This window comes from Barbus barbus (assembly GCF_936440315.1).
Source record: "Barbus barbus genome assembly, chromosome: 12".
Classification (NCBI taxonomy): Eukaryota; Metazoa; Chordata; class Actinopteri; order Cypriniformes; family Cyprinidae; genus Barbus; species Barbus barbus.
Genome location: NC_136740.1, coordinates 19,319,932 through 19,339,206, shown reverse-complemented (window position 1 = coordinate 19,339,206; position 19,275 = coordinate 19,319,932). Strand labels below are relative to the sequence as shown.

Below are 19,275 nucleotides of genomic sequence, written 5' to 3'. Positions count from 1 at the left end.
TGACGAGATCCTGAGGCCCATTGTTGTGCCATTCATCCACGACCATCACCTCATGTTGCAGCATGATAATGCACAGCCCCATGTTGCAAGGATCTGTACACAATTCCTGGAAGCTGAAAACATCCCAGTTCTTGCATGGCCAGCATACTCACCGGACATGTCACCCATTGAGCATGTTTGGGATGCTCTGGATCGGCGTATACGACAGCATGTTCCAGTTCCTGCCAATATCCAGCAACTACCCACAGCCATTGAAGAGGAGTGGACCAACATTCCACAGGCCACAATCAACAACCTGATCAACTCTATGCGAAGGAGATGTGTTGCACTGCATGAGGCAAATGGTGGCCATTCCAGATACTGACTGGTTTTCGGACCCCCCCCCCCCCCCCCCCCCCCCCCCCAATACAGTAAAACTGCACATTTTAGAGTGGCCTTTTATTGTGACCAGCCTAAGGCACACTTGTGCAATAATCATGCTGTCTAATCAGCATCTTGATATGCCACACCAGTGAGGTGGATGGATTATCTCGGCAAAGGAGAAGTGCTCACTAACACAGATTTAGACAGATTTGTGAACAGTATTTGAGCGAAATAGGTACATTGAAAAAGTCTTAGATCTTTGAGTTGTGCTCATTAAAAATGGGGGCAAAATCAAAAGTGTTGCATTTATAATTTTGTTCAGTGTATATATATGTATGTGTATATTCATTTATATTAATATATACATGTATATGAATGAAGTTAGGTAACAAGCCATTTTTTTATACTTAATATTCCAATATTATGATGCCTAAATAGCATTTAAAAAAGACTGATTTAAATTTTAATATATTATTTGATTTTAATTGATCATTTATTAGTTATCGGCCATGACACGAAAATAATAATCTGCCAGAATTTTGATATCAGTGCATCACTAAATAAAAGTTTTATGACATTTTCTGACAGCTCTTTGTTGCATGTTAAATAATGATGATTATTTAATCAATTTAAATGAATTAATTATTTATTGTAATAATGATTATTAATGACAGTTATTATAAAGTGCTATACATGAAATTCCATTCTTTTAGTTGTTTCAAAGCCCCATTCAAGTTCCCATTTCCTTGAGACAGCATGAATTTTCTAGACTGACTTGGAAGGTGGAAGATTTCTGGACTAGATTTTGCTGTCCAAACAAGGTCTAGAGAACAGTGTGGTTACCTCAGTGCTGAAGTACTGGTGTCATCTTACTGAGGAGAGAGCAGCTGTATCCCTTATAAAGACCACCACTCATGCATTCACACAAACACATGGGTTAAAAAGACAGACCACCATTCATGCTTTCGCTGCTTGAAGAGCCCCCAGGTTTAGCCTTTAAGTGTCTCTTTAATGCCTATGTGCATATAATGCGATTTCATCATCATATTTTCTGTTTCCGTTTCACTGCATCAGAGGTATTTGCAGCACATATGCTTTCACAGTATTCTTAACCACACCACAGAACCATTTTTCATTTTTGTAGTAAGACATAAGCATGAATAATTGGTCCTCATGTGAACATCTTTTAATCATTTTATTATGCAAGACACCGAATGCATTATTAGATAAATTATGAAATTTCTGCCTTTTATTCTGGTTAACATGCGAATGCTTGATTAATGAACGCAGGCAGCTCAGACATCTGCCATGCTTGGACGTTTTCACGTAGTCTCCACGACACTGTTTTCCATTTCGTGAATCAGGCGTATTTGCTTGAGCACGAAATATGTCATCATCAGTAGTACTGAATTCCTTAAAATTCCCCTCGAGCTAAAATGATGTGTGGTGACCTCATTCTGGGCGTGTGCGGTTAAAAGGAACACAAATGAGAACCTGAAAAATCTAATTCTGTTTATTTTTAGTTTGGGATTAATCTATGCAAAGCATTAGAAGTTTGGCTCTAAATATGGTGAATGGCTTCTCCTTTCTGTCTGTATCTGTGTGGATATTTTGGTTCTTGTATGACGGTGGTGTTTAGTCATCAATTTATCCAGATTATATTTTTTTTCCCTCTGCTGAATGTAAGTGTTAGTGGATGAAATATCCAATTGCATAAAACCGACAGCCATGACCTACATAAGTTAAATGCTGTTTTGATATTCAAATACGAAATGTTTATCTCATGAAGATCCAGTAACATTTTTTTCTTTTGTTTATTGAATACATTGATGTCCTTAAAGGGATAGTTCACCTGAAAATTAAAATTCATTATTTGCTCACCTTCATGTCGTTTCAAACCTGTATTTTTTCTGTAGAACACAAAAGAAGATATATTGTAACATGTTTTTTTTGTCCATACATTCAAAGACAATAAGGTCCAATGTTCTTGACTTTCATTATATGGACAAAAAATGTTTTTCAAAATAGCAGCTTCTTTACCCATCAGCTCTCTGTCACTGTCTGACTCTGTGTGATTTTCCTTCCAGAACAAAGCAGAGAGCTCGCTGTCATCTTGTCAGGTCTCGTCTAGTGTAACCTGTGCATACCCGACACAGATATTTCCCTTGGGTACACACACAAAGTCATTTACTGCAACCTTGTACCTGATTCTGCAGCGTGATGTAGGAGACGATAGAATAAGATCTTAATGATTTCAATCCCATGTTCTTATAAAGACATCGATAACGGCAACTCTTCCTCTGTTCTCTCTGTCAGTAACTGGCTTATTAATGATATATGACCTAACACTGCGATTTAGCTCTGTTTCACGTTCAGGGTTATTCAGGATACTTGAGTTAAAAAGGCATAAAGGGATAGTTCGCCCAAAAATGAAAATTCTGTCATTATTTACCCACCCTCATGTCATTCAAAACCTATATGGCTTCCTTTCTTCTGTGGAACACAAACATTGGTAACCAAACAGTTTTGGTTGACTTCCATTGTATGGACAAAAAACACTGAGATTTTTCTCCAAATATTTTCCTTTGTGTTATTATAAAGAAAGAGCATACAGGTTTGGAACGAAATGATGGAGAGTAAACGTGATCATTTAAAAAATATGGGACCTTTTCATATTATTGTAGGTCTTTTGCATCAGCATTAATGGCCTGTATTGTGGAGCACTTGGTAAATGAATGAGTGGACTGCAAAATGCTTTTAAAAATCTTTGAACGCAGTGTTGCTGTTAGCATGACTGGACGGCACAATCGCACAACCTAGTGTTGCATGTGTTGGGTAGCGGACACACTAACGGGGTTACAGTGGCGTGAGAGCAAGGGTTGGCCATCACTCCCGCACAGCTGAAACAGCAAGCATTGAAGCCAAGTGCTGAAACAGTACACTCCTGCATCTCTCATTTCGCTCCTGTTCTCTCTCTTACTTCAGCCTTTTGATCTGATTTCTTTCCAATTCTTTCTCTCATTCTCCCTTATTGTAGTTTGGGGCCAAGCACTGCAGGTACGTAGGCCCTATTGTGTTCATTAGTATTCTTACTGTAACTCTGGCTAGGGCTCTGTGGTGGTCCCTGGAACTGTTTCAAGGAAAGTTGAGAAATTTGGCATGCTGATTGGGGTGGGACTGAATTGTCCTCAGAACAACTTTAGGGTCTCACGTTCAAACTGTCAGCTACATTTTTTTTCACATTTTTTGGTCTAGAAAAAAAAATCCTTCACACCCTATTGAGGACGGCACCAGCCAGGGGTCAAAAAAAAGTTTGTCAACATTTTACTTCATACCCTCTTTGTACATCTTAGGTGATGCAGAGTCCACTAACTCATGAAACTCTTTTGTCATTAGAAGCAATGACATTTTGAATTTTAGTAAAAACTGTTTTTGTCTCCTCAAAATTTGTCCAGTCTTTATCCAATTTGAGTCAGATAATCTAAAGACCATGTCTGACAAAAATGATTGAGTAGGCTATATATTTTTATTCAGAATTGTTTGCTTGTAAGACGCTAACAAATTTGACATGAAGTCGATGAACTGACTGTCTTTTCTTAATGCTATCGGCAACTGAAATGAAACTTTTGTCACTAACTCTAGGAGCTTTTACGTTCACTTTAAAAATTTGATATTAGACAGAATATAGGAAAAGTGTTCCATACCACTCTCAGATCTTAAAACTACCATAGTATCCTATGTCATCAACAAATGGCAAAATGAATGGAATCAGTGTACGAACAACAAATCGTATGAAATAAACCCTACTGTGGGTAAAATATTCTATAATTGCTGGAATCAGATCACTTATACACAAGGCAGAATGCTATTTAAGTTTTTAATATCAAATGAAGATCAATCGATATGCCAGTCCGGTATCTCTTAAACATATTTTTATTAAATTGTATTGGTTTAAGTTCTCTTATGAACATTTTAAAGAAGAATTTAAAAACCTTCACCATGAAAATAGCCAAGGAAGCTGGAAAAGCAGTGAAACACCAACTAGCCATAATTTGTTTTAATATGCTTGGCAAGCATTTTATGAAAGTGTACTGTAAATGTTTTGTGTTTGACTGAAATTGTACCAGCTGTTTTTTTTAAAGTCTTACTACTAGACCAGACTTGACTTTATAATACAAAATGTAGCTCATCGTCATCCATCACGAATACGCGTTAATTGGATAACAATCGTAGTCTGCATTTTATTGTCACCGTACCCTAAGGCTATCGAAGCAGTTTGTTTACAGCGCCACCTAATGGCCAAAACTTCAAAAATTTATTCATGCTTATAGCTTTTGAAATTTCGTTTATATTTGAGTACAATTCAGTATAGTGCTTGGCCTCAGTAATTGCTGTTTGCAGCTGTATTTCTCGTTATTCTGCTATTTTACTTCCTGCTGTCTCTTTTTCTCATGGGGCGCTACAGTTCTATGGCGGTACAGCTGTGGTTTTTGTCTAGGGCCATCTGCACACATTGTCTCCTTCGCTCTTGAGGCTCAGTATGGCCGATCTCCGCCATGTTTTAATGGAAGATTTCTGGCTGGCCTCCTCTCATCACAGGAGATGCAGGCAGCAGTATGGAGAGCCGGGAAATATGCCAGAGAGGGAGGAGGGACAGGGAGAAAAAAATCCCCTCTTTCCACTTCCAATGTGACACTTGGTGTGCATGTGTATGAGTGTTTACTCACGTGAATATGCACGCTTCTCTCAGGTGGAGCTCTGAAAGCAATTGTGCACTTGAAACAACAAGGCCCTGTCGGCCAATCAGATCCAGCCATGGGATATTTGTTTGTAGAGGTCTATAAAATATTACCTCATGTTAATGTTTTTTTATTTTTGTGAGTTGGATTTAATTGATTAATGAAATATGTGTTTTTCATTGCTGTCTCTCTTAGAGCGGGCTCTTTTATCCCGCACACTTGCTTACACGTGAATGTTTACGCATCTTTTCCATGATCTGCCTTCAGCAAGGATTTTGTGAATCTTAACCACTACATGTTTTCTTCTGGGGATTACAGCCAATGTTTATATTATTCAAATGCTACATAAGCACTCCTACAGTCCATCTTGAGGGCAGCAGGCAGCACTTTTTTCCATTTTTATTGTCTTCTATTTTGCAAGTCTTTATCAAGTGCTTTACCAGAATGTGTAACAAGCTTTTAAAAAGGCTAGATTTCATTGATGTTTGTCGTATGTTGTTCGTTTACTCTTTAGGCTATTTAAATATAGACATTTGACTTTGTCAGAGCTGTGTTCTATTGGTTAGGACCGAAGTTGCCTATCTCTGCCCTAGTGACTCTGTTGCCATCTGAACATTTTGCTTGCTGCACACAGTGAATAGAAACATTTTCTGAGGTTATCAAAGATGCAGACAGAACAAGGAGACTCGCTACGCTGAGGAAACCGAGAGGAAGAGCGAGGGAGACGGGGAGGCCGCCATCAGAAATAAATAACCTGCGGTGGAGGAAGGGTTTATCACAGTTCCTCTGCGGTACTAACAGGTGTGCCTATGTATGTGTGTGTGTGTGTGTGTGTGTGTGTGTAAAAGCTCCAAGATGAGGACAAGGGCTGTGTGTTGCGGGTTGAGGGGATGTACGGGGTTAAAGAGGTTGTGCCCTTCCCACCTGTAGCCTGTCAGCTGCTGCCTGTTGAAACGTCAGCTGTTTCTGAGAAGTGTGTGTGTTTGAGAGAGAGTGAGCTCCTTTTAGTGTTCAGTAGGATGGTAGAAGCTCTGTGTGTGTGGGCTGCTTCTCTCATGTTAAATACCTTTTGAGAATTGTTTTTTTTAACACCAGAGACCCATCACTTCTCACCCTCCTAAACATTGGAGAGAGAAGACATCATCTCTTACTGACAGCTGATGGCTCTTTGTCATAGTAAAGGCCCTGACGTTTACTCATGTCCTTGACTGGCGAAGACTCTGATCAACCCGGCACGTGGAAAGCTGCAGTGAAATCATCTAGGCATGCATGATAGAGTGGTGCTATATGAGTTATCAGCCAATATTAGAGAATTTGTACATTTATCAATAACAGGCAGTGTTGTAGTAGTTTAATTGTTCTTGCTCGTTTCCTCTATTTTTACATTTAGATTACCTTTGCCTTTATCTAATGCTCACTTAAAGGGTACATAACACGCCCAGTTTCACCCAATCTCATGTTAATCTTGAGTATCTATAGTACTGCATCCTTCATATCTCCAAAAAGTTTTTTGTTTTTTCATATTTATAAAAGACAAATACAGCTTTACGATTCTCTCCGAAAAAAGCCAAGCTCCTGGAGGCGTGCCGTGGGCGGAGCTAAAGAGTGACGAAAACTTGAGCGCCGATTGAAAACATAACACAGACATTTGATGCCGCTTCACTTACCGTCTGCAGTTCTGAATCATGACTGGGACCTTTTATAGCTGGGGCTGCTCCATCTTTCAGTATCAAACGATGTGCAAATCCAGCATCGAACTGGGCCTTGTTTATAAAACGTTCGTCAACAAAGACACTTGTGAAACGCCATTGCTGCCCCAGAAAAACAAACTGCATCCACTGTTCACATAACGCTGGGTTCTTTTGGGAAGCTGAACAAGGTTATCTTTCCCTTACAACCAAAAACACACTTCTTTAGAGACATTCTTCCCGAGCGAGTCCTGTGCAGCAGTGCAGCCGAATGAAGCGCGTTGATGGGGGTGCTCTCGCTCTCGCGCTGGTCGACGTGTGCATGGGTGCACTCTTTCGGGAGAAATGCCCATATAAGGAGTTCCACCGTCGTTTATGTCAGCAAGAGCCATGATTGAAAAAAAACTTTCTGAAACTTGTACGAACCCGGAAGTAAGATTTTTGGCACAGAAATACTCTGTCATACTTCCAAATTGTTTTTTTGGCCAAACTTTGGCCATGCTTAGCATGAGAATCCAACTCTTTAACAGTATAAACAACTCCAAATGCATGAAACAGCATTGTACCCCCCCCCCCCCCCCCCTTTAAAGTAAATTGTTTAAAACGCTAGCAATTTAATTTAAACACTATTAAATGTAATATTTAGCAAATATCAATGAATATCCTTTTATGCTGTACATTTATAATTTTGTGATTCCTAAATTCATTTGTAGGTTTATTTAGGTTCATTTAGGTTTTACTGATTTATACAAGATTATTTGTATAGCGCTTTTCAATGTATATATTATTTCAAAGGAGCTTAACAGAAAATGCTTGTTTCAGTGTTAAAATTAGGAAGTATTCTGTTATCAGCCAGACATAAGTGTATTGAAGTAATGTCCATATGGAAGTAATGTACTACAGATGCAATCTAATAAGTTTTATATGGTTAGTTAACACAATTTTTTCGGTTCAGCAGACACATCAAATGTGTTAGGTAGCAATTACAACTTGTGCTCCTATTGATTACAATATAATGATAATATTGCAATGTATAAAGATAATATGTGCAGCTTTGTGTGTGTACATGTTGATCCAAAATTGGCAGTTTTAAAATTGTGCATCAGTAATATGAATAAATATAGTAAAAAGGAAAAAAAAAAAATGGTTAGACTTTTTAGGGATGTTAATAGGGCTTGTGTGTTTGCAAACACATGTACATTAAAACTTTCATTAAATGGGATTAGAATCGTTCCCAGGCCACCTCCAAATTGCAGTGATCAGAGCACAGACAATGCATGTTATGATCAGGTGTAAATGGGGCCATAGAGAATTGAGTGTGGGCTCTTTTGACGAGAACCAGTAAATAAACCTCTAGGAACCCCATAGTAACTTGTTGAAAAACCCTCAGCTCCTGAATTGCAGGATTGTGTCAGCAAGCTTTACAGACTGCTCAATTTTTCTTTAGAGAATTTGGCAAGTCCAAAATTTTGTCTGTATTGGTGTACATTTTTGGGTTTATTTTCTGTGAGTGTCTAGATTAAAGGCCATTGCACACGTGAGTTCGAAAATTTTGTCCGAAATTTTTGCACATTAAAAAATAAATACGACCTCCCGTTATGTCACGTTTACACACTGCCTCTGAAATTTTTGGATCAGGTTAGATTTTTATTTGATTTTTTCTTCCGTTTTTCGCATCTGTAGCAAGCACTTTGAGAGATGTTTTGACAGATCAGATCCACCGTACAAGCAAACGCCAAAATCCAGAATGGCGATTGTCAAGTTCATCCACTTTGTCTCGCAGCACAAAGCACTGTATATAGATGCACACAGAGTTCACAGAAATCGGTGGTGGTCTTTTTAATATGTGGCTCTAGTGTCGCTAGCAAAGCATCAAACTGAGCCACTGACCTCCTGAAGTAAACTTTGAATCGCCTGTGATAATCCCGCTGCTCCTTAAGGAAGGGGAACTCTCCGTCCTCTCTATATCTCAGGATTGGATGGACCTATTTCCTTTTTTTCTTTTTCTTTTTTTAAGAAGCGAGAGGACAACAAAATGATCCTCAATGCTTGAAGACTCCATTTAGTAGGCTACTGTTTTGCGAATTGTTTCACAACAGATTAATTAATACGCATCGGACTCAGTGTGCAAGGTTTCTGTGCGTGACAAATTTTTTGCATTACGAATACGAAAAAACGCATGCAAAAATTTCGGACTCAGTGTGCAGATACCTTAAATGTTGACACATGGAATAAGTCTTGGTTTAACAGAAGGTCTGGCTTGTGCCTGTTCAAGATCTGTTTGAAGGGTAAGAGGAAATTATTTCAGATTGTGGCACTGTCTTCTCGAGTGGCAGCTGGCAAAACAGGTTGCGTTTTCTGTTAGGACTCATCTAGCTCATCTTGACCTTTACCCTTTAGCTGTGACCGTCTGACTAGGTCGGGAGATACTGTGTTTCTCTAAATTACAGAGCGTTTTAGTGATGACAACAGGATAGAAGATTCGACTGATTCTTTTCAGCACATTTCTTTTACATCAGTTCATGAGAACAGCATGTTTATTCTTCAGCTAGATTTCGCTGAGGGACATCTGAAATGTTAAAGCACTTATGGAAGAAGTGTTAACAGTGATATTTGTCTGCAGAACTCAACTCAAGTCTTTTAAATAGGACAGTGCTTGTTCTGTTATTTGGTCTGGTTAGTTAAAAGGCCACATGCACGCAGCTGGTCCTGGTATGGGAATCCTTTTATGACAGTGAGTTTTCTGGGAAAGGGGATATGGAAAGACGTGATGGAGTAAGTGACGCCCATACCTCAAATGTGGAACTGAAAAATCCCTGAAAATCAAAGCTGCTTCCTGGATTTATGTTAATACTGTGTTGTATTTGTATGACAACGCACAAATAGGGAAACAAAACAATCTTTGCTCATATCCTGTGTAAAATCTTTCGTTCATATTCTGATGAATGTAAAACATGTCTGACCATAAGCGAATGAATGAAAGTGTCCGATATCATTCTCCATACACAATTTTATTAAAAATGGTAAGCAATTAATTAGGAATTTTTTCTTGTCTGTAATTTTTTTAATATTTTTTTTCTGTTCTGCTAACCTTTTTACTGGTCTCATCAAAAACAATTATCTTTATTTTGTGTGTGTGTGTGTGTGTGTCTTAAAAAGTGTGTTTAAAAATGTTATTTTTCATTAAATGTGACGTTTGTTTTCTTAAAAAAGATCATGTATTTTAAAAAAAGATGATTGACAAAATTGTTTTTTTTAAATACAAAATATAATTTAAAGTTTTTTTCCTTGCATTCTTTTGTATTTAAATTTGCCAAAATAATACAGCTATAATTAAATTCCATAAATTCATTAAATACATTTTTGCTGAAAAACTAACTATAACCTCTTATATATTAGCCAGCATTAGCTGATGCCACGTACACTGTAACTTCCATATTTGATGGGGACATGTCCAATATGCACATTAAAGTGTTTCTACATGGTTGTGATGTATGTTGTTCAGTGATATTACATTTAGTTGCACCTCCCAAGCCTGAATATGCGATTCTTTCTCTACAAAGAAAGTGAAAGCGAGTTGAAACTGAAACAGGATCTTAGCAGACTGATGATCAGTCAATGATTTTTGTTGTTCTAGCAATTGTGTCCTCTTGATTTTGGCCTGCGTGTTACGTTAAAGTTGTTTGTATATATTTTTTTTTTCACTAATGGCAGATTTCCAGCTTGATTTTAGCATAGGGAGGGTTTCATTTCCTCCTGTTCACTTAGCCACAACATTTATCCATAAGTTACTCTTTGTGAGAAACCGCAGTGTCCAGACCTCCTCATCAACCCGTAACGTTCTCAGTGCCAGAGCGTGATTTGTGCCCAAACTGTTTTTTTCCCTCTCATTGGAAACTCAATTGACATTGCAGTTTTACAAACCCATGGCCTTTGCATTCCCACACCCCCCGAAAGCCCTTCTGAGATTTTGAGGTCAGGAAAGGGCAAATCTTGAGATTTGTTCTTGGTGAAACCGTGATTGTTCTACTGAAAAGACTGAAAACAACAGGTTATTGCTACTTTATGTATCAAAAAGGTTTCCATACTAAATGTAGAGCTAGTGGGCAGGGTTTTTTGGAAAAAGATCCAGTGTGGCCTGCAGCAGCTTTGGACCCGAAAAGTTGAATTTGCTACAGCTGTGACAGCAGAGACGTCGCAAGGGGGTGTCGGAACAAAAGGTGTGTAGGCAGCTGCCACTACATTTAACACACACATGTACAGGCAGGAGAACACAGGATCTGACATACTGACAAGCGTCCCAATCCTGACACCCATCCACCCTCTCAATTACATCCAACGACACTGATGGATTCAAGGCAGTTGCTCAAGGCATATTAGGGCAAAGGGTGAGGGTGGGGGTCTCTGAGAGTATGGCTGGGGGTCTGTGCGCTCTGCATTAGAAGCTCATTGCTGAACCGGTCTCCACTGTCTGCCAGGTCATGGGACAAGCTATGCTGTAGTCCACTTGGATTTTATTTGTTTCTTGATTGGGTCACTGGAGGCTCAAGGCAGCTGTGAGGAACGAATCAGAGGCTTTTTGTTCATCGTTACTTATAAGGGGTAAGAAGAAGCTTAATTTGATACCAGTAACGCTATATTAAGATAAAGTTTCTTTTTATGTAGTTTCATACTTGAACGCTTTGGTTTTCGTAAAAATAACTGAATGTGACACAAAAATAGAGCAGTAACATCCTAAAATAGTTTAGTAGTTTGTTTTTTTTAGATTTGTATATTCCGTAAATGTCACTAAGAGATGAGGTTGACGTGAACAATGTGTTGCCTTCAGGGTATTTCCGAGCGTTGAAGAGTGGTGTGGTGTGACAGGACTATGTGCTGTAATGCATGACAGCTTCACTCTACACGCAGAGCAGTTCACATCTCTGTCTGCCTCTCTCAATCTTTCTTTTGCTTTTTATGCACCTTTGTCACAATACTTCTTCTTTTCAGTGTGTTGGAATGTATACGTAATAAATATGTAACATACAAAATATTCAACAAAAACAAATATTTTAAATTGTAAAAATATTTCGCAATATTAATTTACAATTTAAATAATGCAAAATTGTAAATTTTTTACAATTGAAAATATTGTGAAATATTTTTACAATTTATTTGTACATTTTCACTCAAGAACAGATTTGCAGTATTGTTTGGATAATAATTTTACTTTTTCTAGTGAGAACTGTGTAGATGTTGTTTAAAGTGCTTTTCACTTGAGAAAGCGTATGTCAATATTAACAGGAAAGAAAGATCAGTATGTATGTTTATAGCTGCCAGTCTTGTGGCGTATCAGATTATTGTCTCTCATTATTCAGCATTATGTGCGCTTCTCTTTCACCCTTGAGCTTTTCTACAGAAACACAAATGACATCTTTTTCCTTGTCTAGCTTGTCTTCTGATTGTGATTTTGATATATTACTGAACCGACAAGCTTATCTTTTGTTCAAACCAAAAAATCTTTTGTTTTGTTGTGTAACCAACCGCTCATGACGTGGTCATGACGAACCACTGGCAACACACCCTCCTTTCCAATTGTCACATTGATGTCACCAACGTTACGCTGCAAGGGAAGGTGTGTGTGTGTGTGTGTGTGTGTGTGTCTCCAAGACCTTTAGTGGCGGATCAGGGTCATGGTGGGTGAGAGGGAAAAAGATTTACCTGACCCTAGAACAGCATGTTAGCCTGCATGTCGGTATTTGCCGCCTGATGAAGTAGCCTGAGAGTTTTGTCACTTTGGGTTTGTTCAGTGCTGTAAAAGGACACGTTTGACCACATTGTCCACACTGATGCTGGAAACTATAAGCTGGTGTAAACATCAGCCTATAGTACTGTAGACAACACAACAGACAACTGTGTTTTGTTTGTCAAATGAATATAGAAGAGAATTAATTGAATCCTACAGCCTGACACCAGAAAAAAAAAGGGCTGAAAGTGGTAACCTAGCATTGTAGTTTGCTTTCAGAGTTGACAAGACAGTCAGCAATGGTGTGATTCACAAGCCGAAGACCACGGATCCATTACACCCCTCCCCCTGTAATGCTGTCCTTGCAGTGCTGTACCCACCATCTTTCCCCATCTCAGAGATTGGGTTACGCTTGTGGTTTGGCAGACGTTACGCCACCTATCTCCCCGCTCCTGGAGGAAGTCCAGTGACGGCACTCGGCAACGAACACCGCCGTATCATCAGTATACGTTGTGTACTGGACAAACGGCTGTGTTGAAAAACAGAAATCATGCGCTGCGGTCAGCAGCCGAGTAGCCATATTGGACAGGGTGAGTTCCTGCCGTGCGGGGAGGTTGAGTCAACAGGCTGGAAATATCCTGCAGTTGGTGCTGGCAGTACAACCCCAAGGTTGGAGTAAATCGCTGGAGGGTCTCACAGGGCTCCATTTTTGCCCAAGTTTAGCTGCAGCTAATGTTTTGAACAGCACTCAGCTCAAAAAAAAAAAAAGACCCATGAGGGTGTCTCCTCAAAACGCCTTGGCTCCACCACAATGGCTTTGTGGCTCCATGTTGGACCAGCCAAGCTTGTTTTTTTTTTTGTCTTCTTCGTAAGTCATAACAGATAAGCTTGCTCTAAATGACAGGTAGTTCAAAGGGATGTTGCTTTTTGAAGACCCATTTTTAAAATTTGCAATCACACATGCAAATGAATTATGCACCTCAAGACCAGGAATAAGTATTAAGAAAAGTAAATTGTGTCCATTTTGGACATATTTTTAATCATTAGCATTTGAGTTTTCTAGTGCTAAAAAGTGATTTATTGCTGATTATTATGAGATAATCCTCATCATCAGTTCCAATTTTTTTTTCAACTTTGTCAGTGGATTGGATTTTTTTTTTGTTTATTATTTTTTTTTCATTTCAGTAAGTTTGCGAAATGAAATTTCCACTTGGAATCATTGATTTGTATTATACATATGCATTCTTTGGTGCACTGGGCTCCATTCACATCCATTACACTTTACGTTCTAGTGTCACAATATCTCAATCAGCACGCTTAGCTTTCTTCCTCTGTACAAAATAGCTTTTATTGGCTCCGGGAGTGCTGAGATATTGCTGGCGGTGACAGAGCTGTGGTCATGGGGCGTTTTGTATAGCACCAATGTACGGAAACTGTAAACGGCCGAATTAAACAACTCTCTGTCCCAGTCGGTGACCTCCCGCTCTGAGCTGGGAAGGTGATGGATTTCTCAGCACAGCTTTGGACCCGGTCCAAGCCCAGTTCTGGCACGGTCCCTTATCTCCAAGCCCCAGGCCACTCTGCCTCTAGTTACAGGCAGGGATAACAAAACTGGACTCTCTCACACACACCCCGGGGAGGAGATATGCTTACACACGCATACGCGCTCGCACAAAATACCATATGCCCACACATGGACGAGGGTAGTGTGCGCTTATCTTGAAGCTACTTGAAGATGGAGATTACTCGATATAGTGAAAGGTCACAAACTTGTGACTTTTTTTTTCTTCTTTACTAGCTGCGTGTGTCTTTGGACATGTTTACACCAAGGTATTTTTTTTTTCACTTGTTTGCGAGCCTGTGTAAATGTTGTTTTGCTTGTGTTGCACGCTGATGCTTGGTTCCGCAGGATTTCCTCCGTGGTATGAACAAGCCACAACTCAAAATTGACAGCTGCATCATACAACGGCTCACCTTTTTGCTCTGAGAGCAGTGAGAAATACCTTGTGCTGACACGTGTTTGTGTGTGCTTGTGCGCTCATGTACATGAATGTTTATTTATTGTGCATTGAGCATGACTAATTTTCAAGATAAGAAGGTTTTTGTCTCTGTTGCAGGGGGTTCTCCTAGTAGAGAAAACGGAAAGGAACCAGTGTTTTATCAGTAACCTTCTTTGTTTTTTTTCTTTATTGTTTAATTGCGGTGCTTGCTATCCCTTAAGCTCAGAGATCTAAACAAACCCCAGAGTTCCCTAACTTTGTCGTGTAACCTGTCCCATACCGTTTGTTCTACAAACTGTGTACTGTTATTTTTCTCAGCTATGAGACTTGCCATTTTCACCTGCCAGAGGATAAACTGTCAATGTGAGAAGTTTTTTTTTTATGCAGAGGAACCTTTACAGTATCTGGACTCTTTTGACTTCAAGCACATTTTAGCACATTTTAGCAACCGCATAAAATGTGCTAAAAGCCATACAGTACACCCTAACACCATGGCATTTGTGGTGCAAGTGTTGCCTGGGCAAACACTGCTCTTATTTTCCTACTAAAATCATTCTTTCTTTCTTCACAAAATTATATGCATATTGAATATTTCAAACATAGTCAATTTAAGGAAATATTCTAATAATTTTTTATAAAATAGATTTTTTATTAATACTTTAGTTTTATACAATAATATAAAAAATGATTTGATCATTTCTAAAAATATATAGTTATATTTCATATTTAATTTATCTTAAATTAACTGAAAAATATTTTTTTTCCTAATAATATCCTCTTGCAGCCCCCAGTTTGAATAACATTATCAAGTTCCAGCATTATCAAGCAGTACTTTATGAGTTCTCTGTGGTTAGAGAGTCTGACTGTGAGGAGCCACAGTCTGAGGACACTTTCCAGGTCCCTTGTGAAGCGACTGAGATCAGAGCTGGGAATTAGCCCCTCTCAGCGCTCACAGGGTGAAAGGTCAAACTCTGACTCTCATTGCAGATAAAGAAGTCTTTTCATCTATCGGCCGCACAGACCAAAACACACAAACGCTAGTCACTGAGTCACTTTGAACTCAAGCCTGTGCTGCTGACGGCCGGCTGAGGAAACCTTTCCTGTCGACACATGCTCTCCATTTGGAGTTAGAAAACTCACGTTAACACTCAATGTTTTACTGTGAAAGAAGTGATGAAGCTTGTGACAGAGATTGTTTTGTCATGCCCAGCAGCTTGGATCTTGTATAAGAGTATTTGAGCTACTGCGTTCTGACCTTTTTTGTCACTCTAGATCTTAGAAAACAAACAAAAAGTGATGGTCAGTTTTTAGTGCTAGATGTCTTTCTCAGTTGTTATAATATAAAAAAGGAGAACACTGAAGTTAACAGACTGAACGGCTTTCTTAAGACTATTTTCACAGTCTTTAATTAACGATAGACCGCAAGGCATTCATTAGTATGGGAGTAGAGTTCCGATCGTATGCATATACAGAATTTTCAGGCCCGATTTGAACTTTGACTTAAACTTTTCGCTAGGTTGTTTGCGACCACCAATCAAAACTGATGCCATAACCACACAATTGTATAGCAGTTTTTTTTATTTGGTAAAAATCTCATTTTACTATTACAGATGTTGTGTTCTGTTTTCTTAAGCTTAAACGCCTGTTATGGGAAATATATTTCCTGTCTGCTTCTCAGAAGAAAAAAATAGCCTAGAAGAGTTGATACTTTTGCATTCTCACGGTGCCCATCAGCCTATCAGGATTGCTATGATGTCATTTTGACATGTCCGTTGGCTCGAACAAACCACAACCCTTTGAAAGTGTTTACTTTACCAGAAGGAATTTGTTTTGCAAGAACAAGGTGGAAGAGCTTTTCCAGTCGCTCTTTTTTGCTTCTACTCAACAATAACTCTGAACTACACTTATTAATTGTGTGCTTTCTCCAAGAGGCCTAGAATTCACGTCAAGTCTCGACTGGAAGGAAAAATGTGGACTGTTTGTTGCTTTTTATTGCAAGGAAAGTGGCAATGAAGTAAGAACTTGTAATTCGAGTTGGTCGAACTGACTTAAGGTTGTCTCTGAGCATGTGCACTTTGACCTGAAATGAGGAAGTTTGCAGGCTTCCCTGATCAGGGAGTCAGCTTGTGTCAGCAGTCATGTGGGGATGTGTGAGCGTGAGTGTGTACAGTCTGGATGTATATATAGAATTCTGTTTTAAGCCCTTGGTTGTTTTTAATCGAAGGCAGAGATAATAATAGCATGTTTTAAAATTATCCTGGCCCATATGACAATTCTTGGGCTGCGGTAAATTCATTCATGCAGCCATTTATTCATACACACACACACACACAAACTTGTGCCATCTCGCTCCCAGGCATCTGTTCTCACTGTTTGTTTCAACATGGCTTTTTATTATAAAGTGAAAAATTCACTTAACCTTCAAACGCGGCTAAAATATCCATGTTGACTAAACAGCTTAAAGGGAGACTTGTTAGTGAGAGAACTCTTGAGTGCTGCTGGATGACACACTCAAGCACAGAGACACTTCAGCAGGTGTTTCCCTGCAGGTGAAGATGCTTTAGGTCTGTAAGCGACATCGGCATCAGCGGTTTGTGAACGAGAACACATAATCAGGCTCTGTCAGGCTGCAGAAAGGGGCTCTGCCCAGTCGTATATGTGGATGTCATGTTGTTTAGGGGAAACCCATCTATGGTTGAGGTGAGGTTTGTTTATTCTGTTCTGGCAGCTCTTTAAAAGCTTAAGGGTTCCCATCACGGCCCTGAAACCTTGAAAAGTTCCATGCTTGAAAAAGAAATTGACAATATCTTAAAAAGTCATGGAAATTGTTATTCTAGTTTATAATTATTTGATCATCTAGAAATTACTAGTTGTGAGCCTAATCTTTATAAATGGATTTGTACAAATCCTGGAAAAATAATGGAAATTTACTGACAAGGAAGTTTGGAGGCTTAAAATTTCCCCCTTCATTTGCTTAAATATAGGGATGAGTGAGTAGGTTACACAATAATCAAATGCCGTAGATTATTTGACAGGCTCACCGGTAAAGGCTTTGTGTTTGAAATTATTGAGAAAAATGATTAGGCATAATAATCTTTAATCAAGTTTTTTTGCCCACATAAAATTACAGAAGTGGGTAGCAGAGCATGTCATTGAAATTCTGTTGTAGTTTGTTGGGCTGTTAAATTGGTACAATTAATTATGTAAAATATTGATGTACACTACTGTTCACAATTTGGGGTCAGTAACATATTTACAATTTTTGAAAAATTAATATTTTTATTCAAGGATACATTGAATTGATCAAAAGTGAACGTTAAGATATTTACAGTTACAAAAGAAATCTATTTGAACTAAAGCTGTTCTTTTGAACTTTCTAGTCATTAAAAGAAAAAAAAAAATTAATTGTAAATGTAAATAAGTTAAAAAATGTAAGCAGTACAACTGTTTGCAACATTGATAATAAGCACTTTCATTTTTGAGCATCAAATCAGCATATAATGATTTCTTAAAGATCATGTGACACTCAAGATTGGAGTAATGACTGAAAATTCAGCTTGGTCAGAAATAAAAGTTATATGTTAATTTATTCAATTGTTTTACATTTTACAAATATTTCTAAATTTTTACTGCAACATTAATTAAAAATAAATGCAGCCTTGGTGAATATACTATACTTCTTTCAGAAACATAAAAATAATCTTACCCACTCTAAACTGTGAAACGTTTTCATTGAAATTCATTTGAGTTAACCAGCATATGTAATAAAATTTTGTATATTTAGCAAAAATTAAAAGATTTTACTGTAATATTGTAAGAAGCCCATTTGTCTGTTTTTCTGTCTTTTTTTTTAAATTACTTTGATGTTGATGAAAGTAATATTGCAATTTATTTATATATATTATTTATTATACCAGTTTTGATTTTTTTAAGTTCTGGTCTCTCTTTTCTTTCACAGAATTCATCACAAGACCATCTTCATCTTCATCACTAGATTTTTCCAGGGGGGTTTGGATATCAGAAAAGACACCTGTCGGATGACATGCACCCTGAGCAGACAATGATCTGAAGGCCCTACCAGGAGGCCACATACTTTCTTTCTTCCTTCCCTCCTTCCTTTTTTTTTATCAGTGGAGGAAGACGGGTTAGCCCAGCTGCCTCAGACAGGTGGCATACGGAGAGAGAGAGAGACTCTCTCACACACACACATCTTCATACACAGAGGCGACTAGTCGCCGTTTGTGCTCCTGTAACTGCCTCGAGAAATTTTGACTTCTGACCTCATCACACCCCCAACCTTGCCCCCACCCCTGCTCGGCCAATCACAGCAGCCATGGGGAGGAAAAAGATCCAGATTCAACGAATCACAGATGAGCGTAACAGACAGGTGAGTGCAAAGTCTGACTGTCTGCAGTGACAGTGTTCTTAGTTCAACATAAGAGACTCCTTTTCAGCCTTAAATGCGTAACTGAAAATAATTCATTTTGGCAGCTTTCTCTGAATAAAACACACCGAATCTACTCCGGAGAGCCTGAAAGATATTATTGGCATTATAACAGAAATCTTTCTTATTAGTTCTGACTTTTGTGAGTTGCCTTAAGTTGCATCTGTAATTTAGACATCTTGTTCAAGACAAACAGTGTGAGGCAAAATCAAATCTTACACCTCCAATGTAAGATTGATTGTTGAAGTGTGGATTTTGAAGCGTGTAAGTACTTTTTCCTATTCCGGTTTAATAAGCAGAGACAACTACAAGTTAA

The 19,275-nt window shown here is 38.6% G+C and overlaps 1 protein-coding gene across 14 annotated transcripts in view; it reads left to right on the top strand.

Annotated features, from left to right (window-relative positions):
* The window catches only part of LOC306877643 (myocyte-specific enhancer factor 2D homolog), a 70,412-nt gene that overhangs the window by 11,147 nt on the left and 39,990 nt on the right, over positions 1 to 19,275 (top strand). For 9 of the 14 annotated variants that reach the window (XM_079429529.1, XM_079429519.1, XM_079429525.1 and 6 more), the window contains exon 2: positions 18,474 to 18,902. In XM_079429529.1, the coding sequence (XP_079285655.1) occupies positions 18,849 to 18,902 (54 nt within the window). In that variant the 5' untranslated portion in view covers positions 18,474 to 18,848. Of the gene's footprint in view, positions 1 to 11,150; positions 11,393 to 18,473; positions 18,903 to 19,275 lie in introns of those variants that run through there. The other 5 variants (XM_079429526.1, XM_079429522.1, XM_079429528.1 and 2 more) reach the window with 3 other exon arrangements.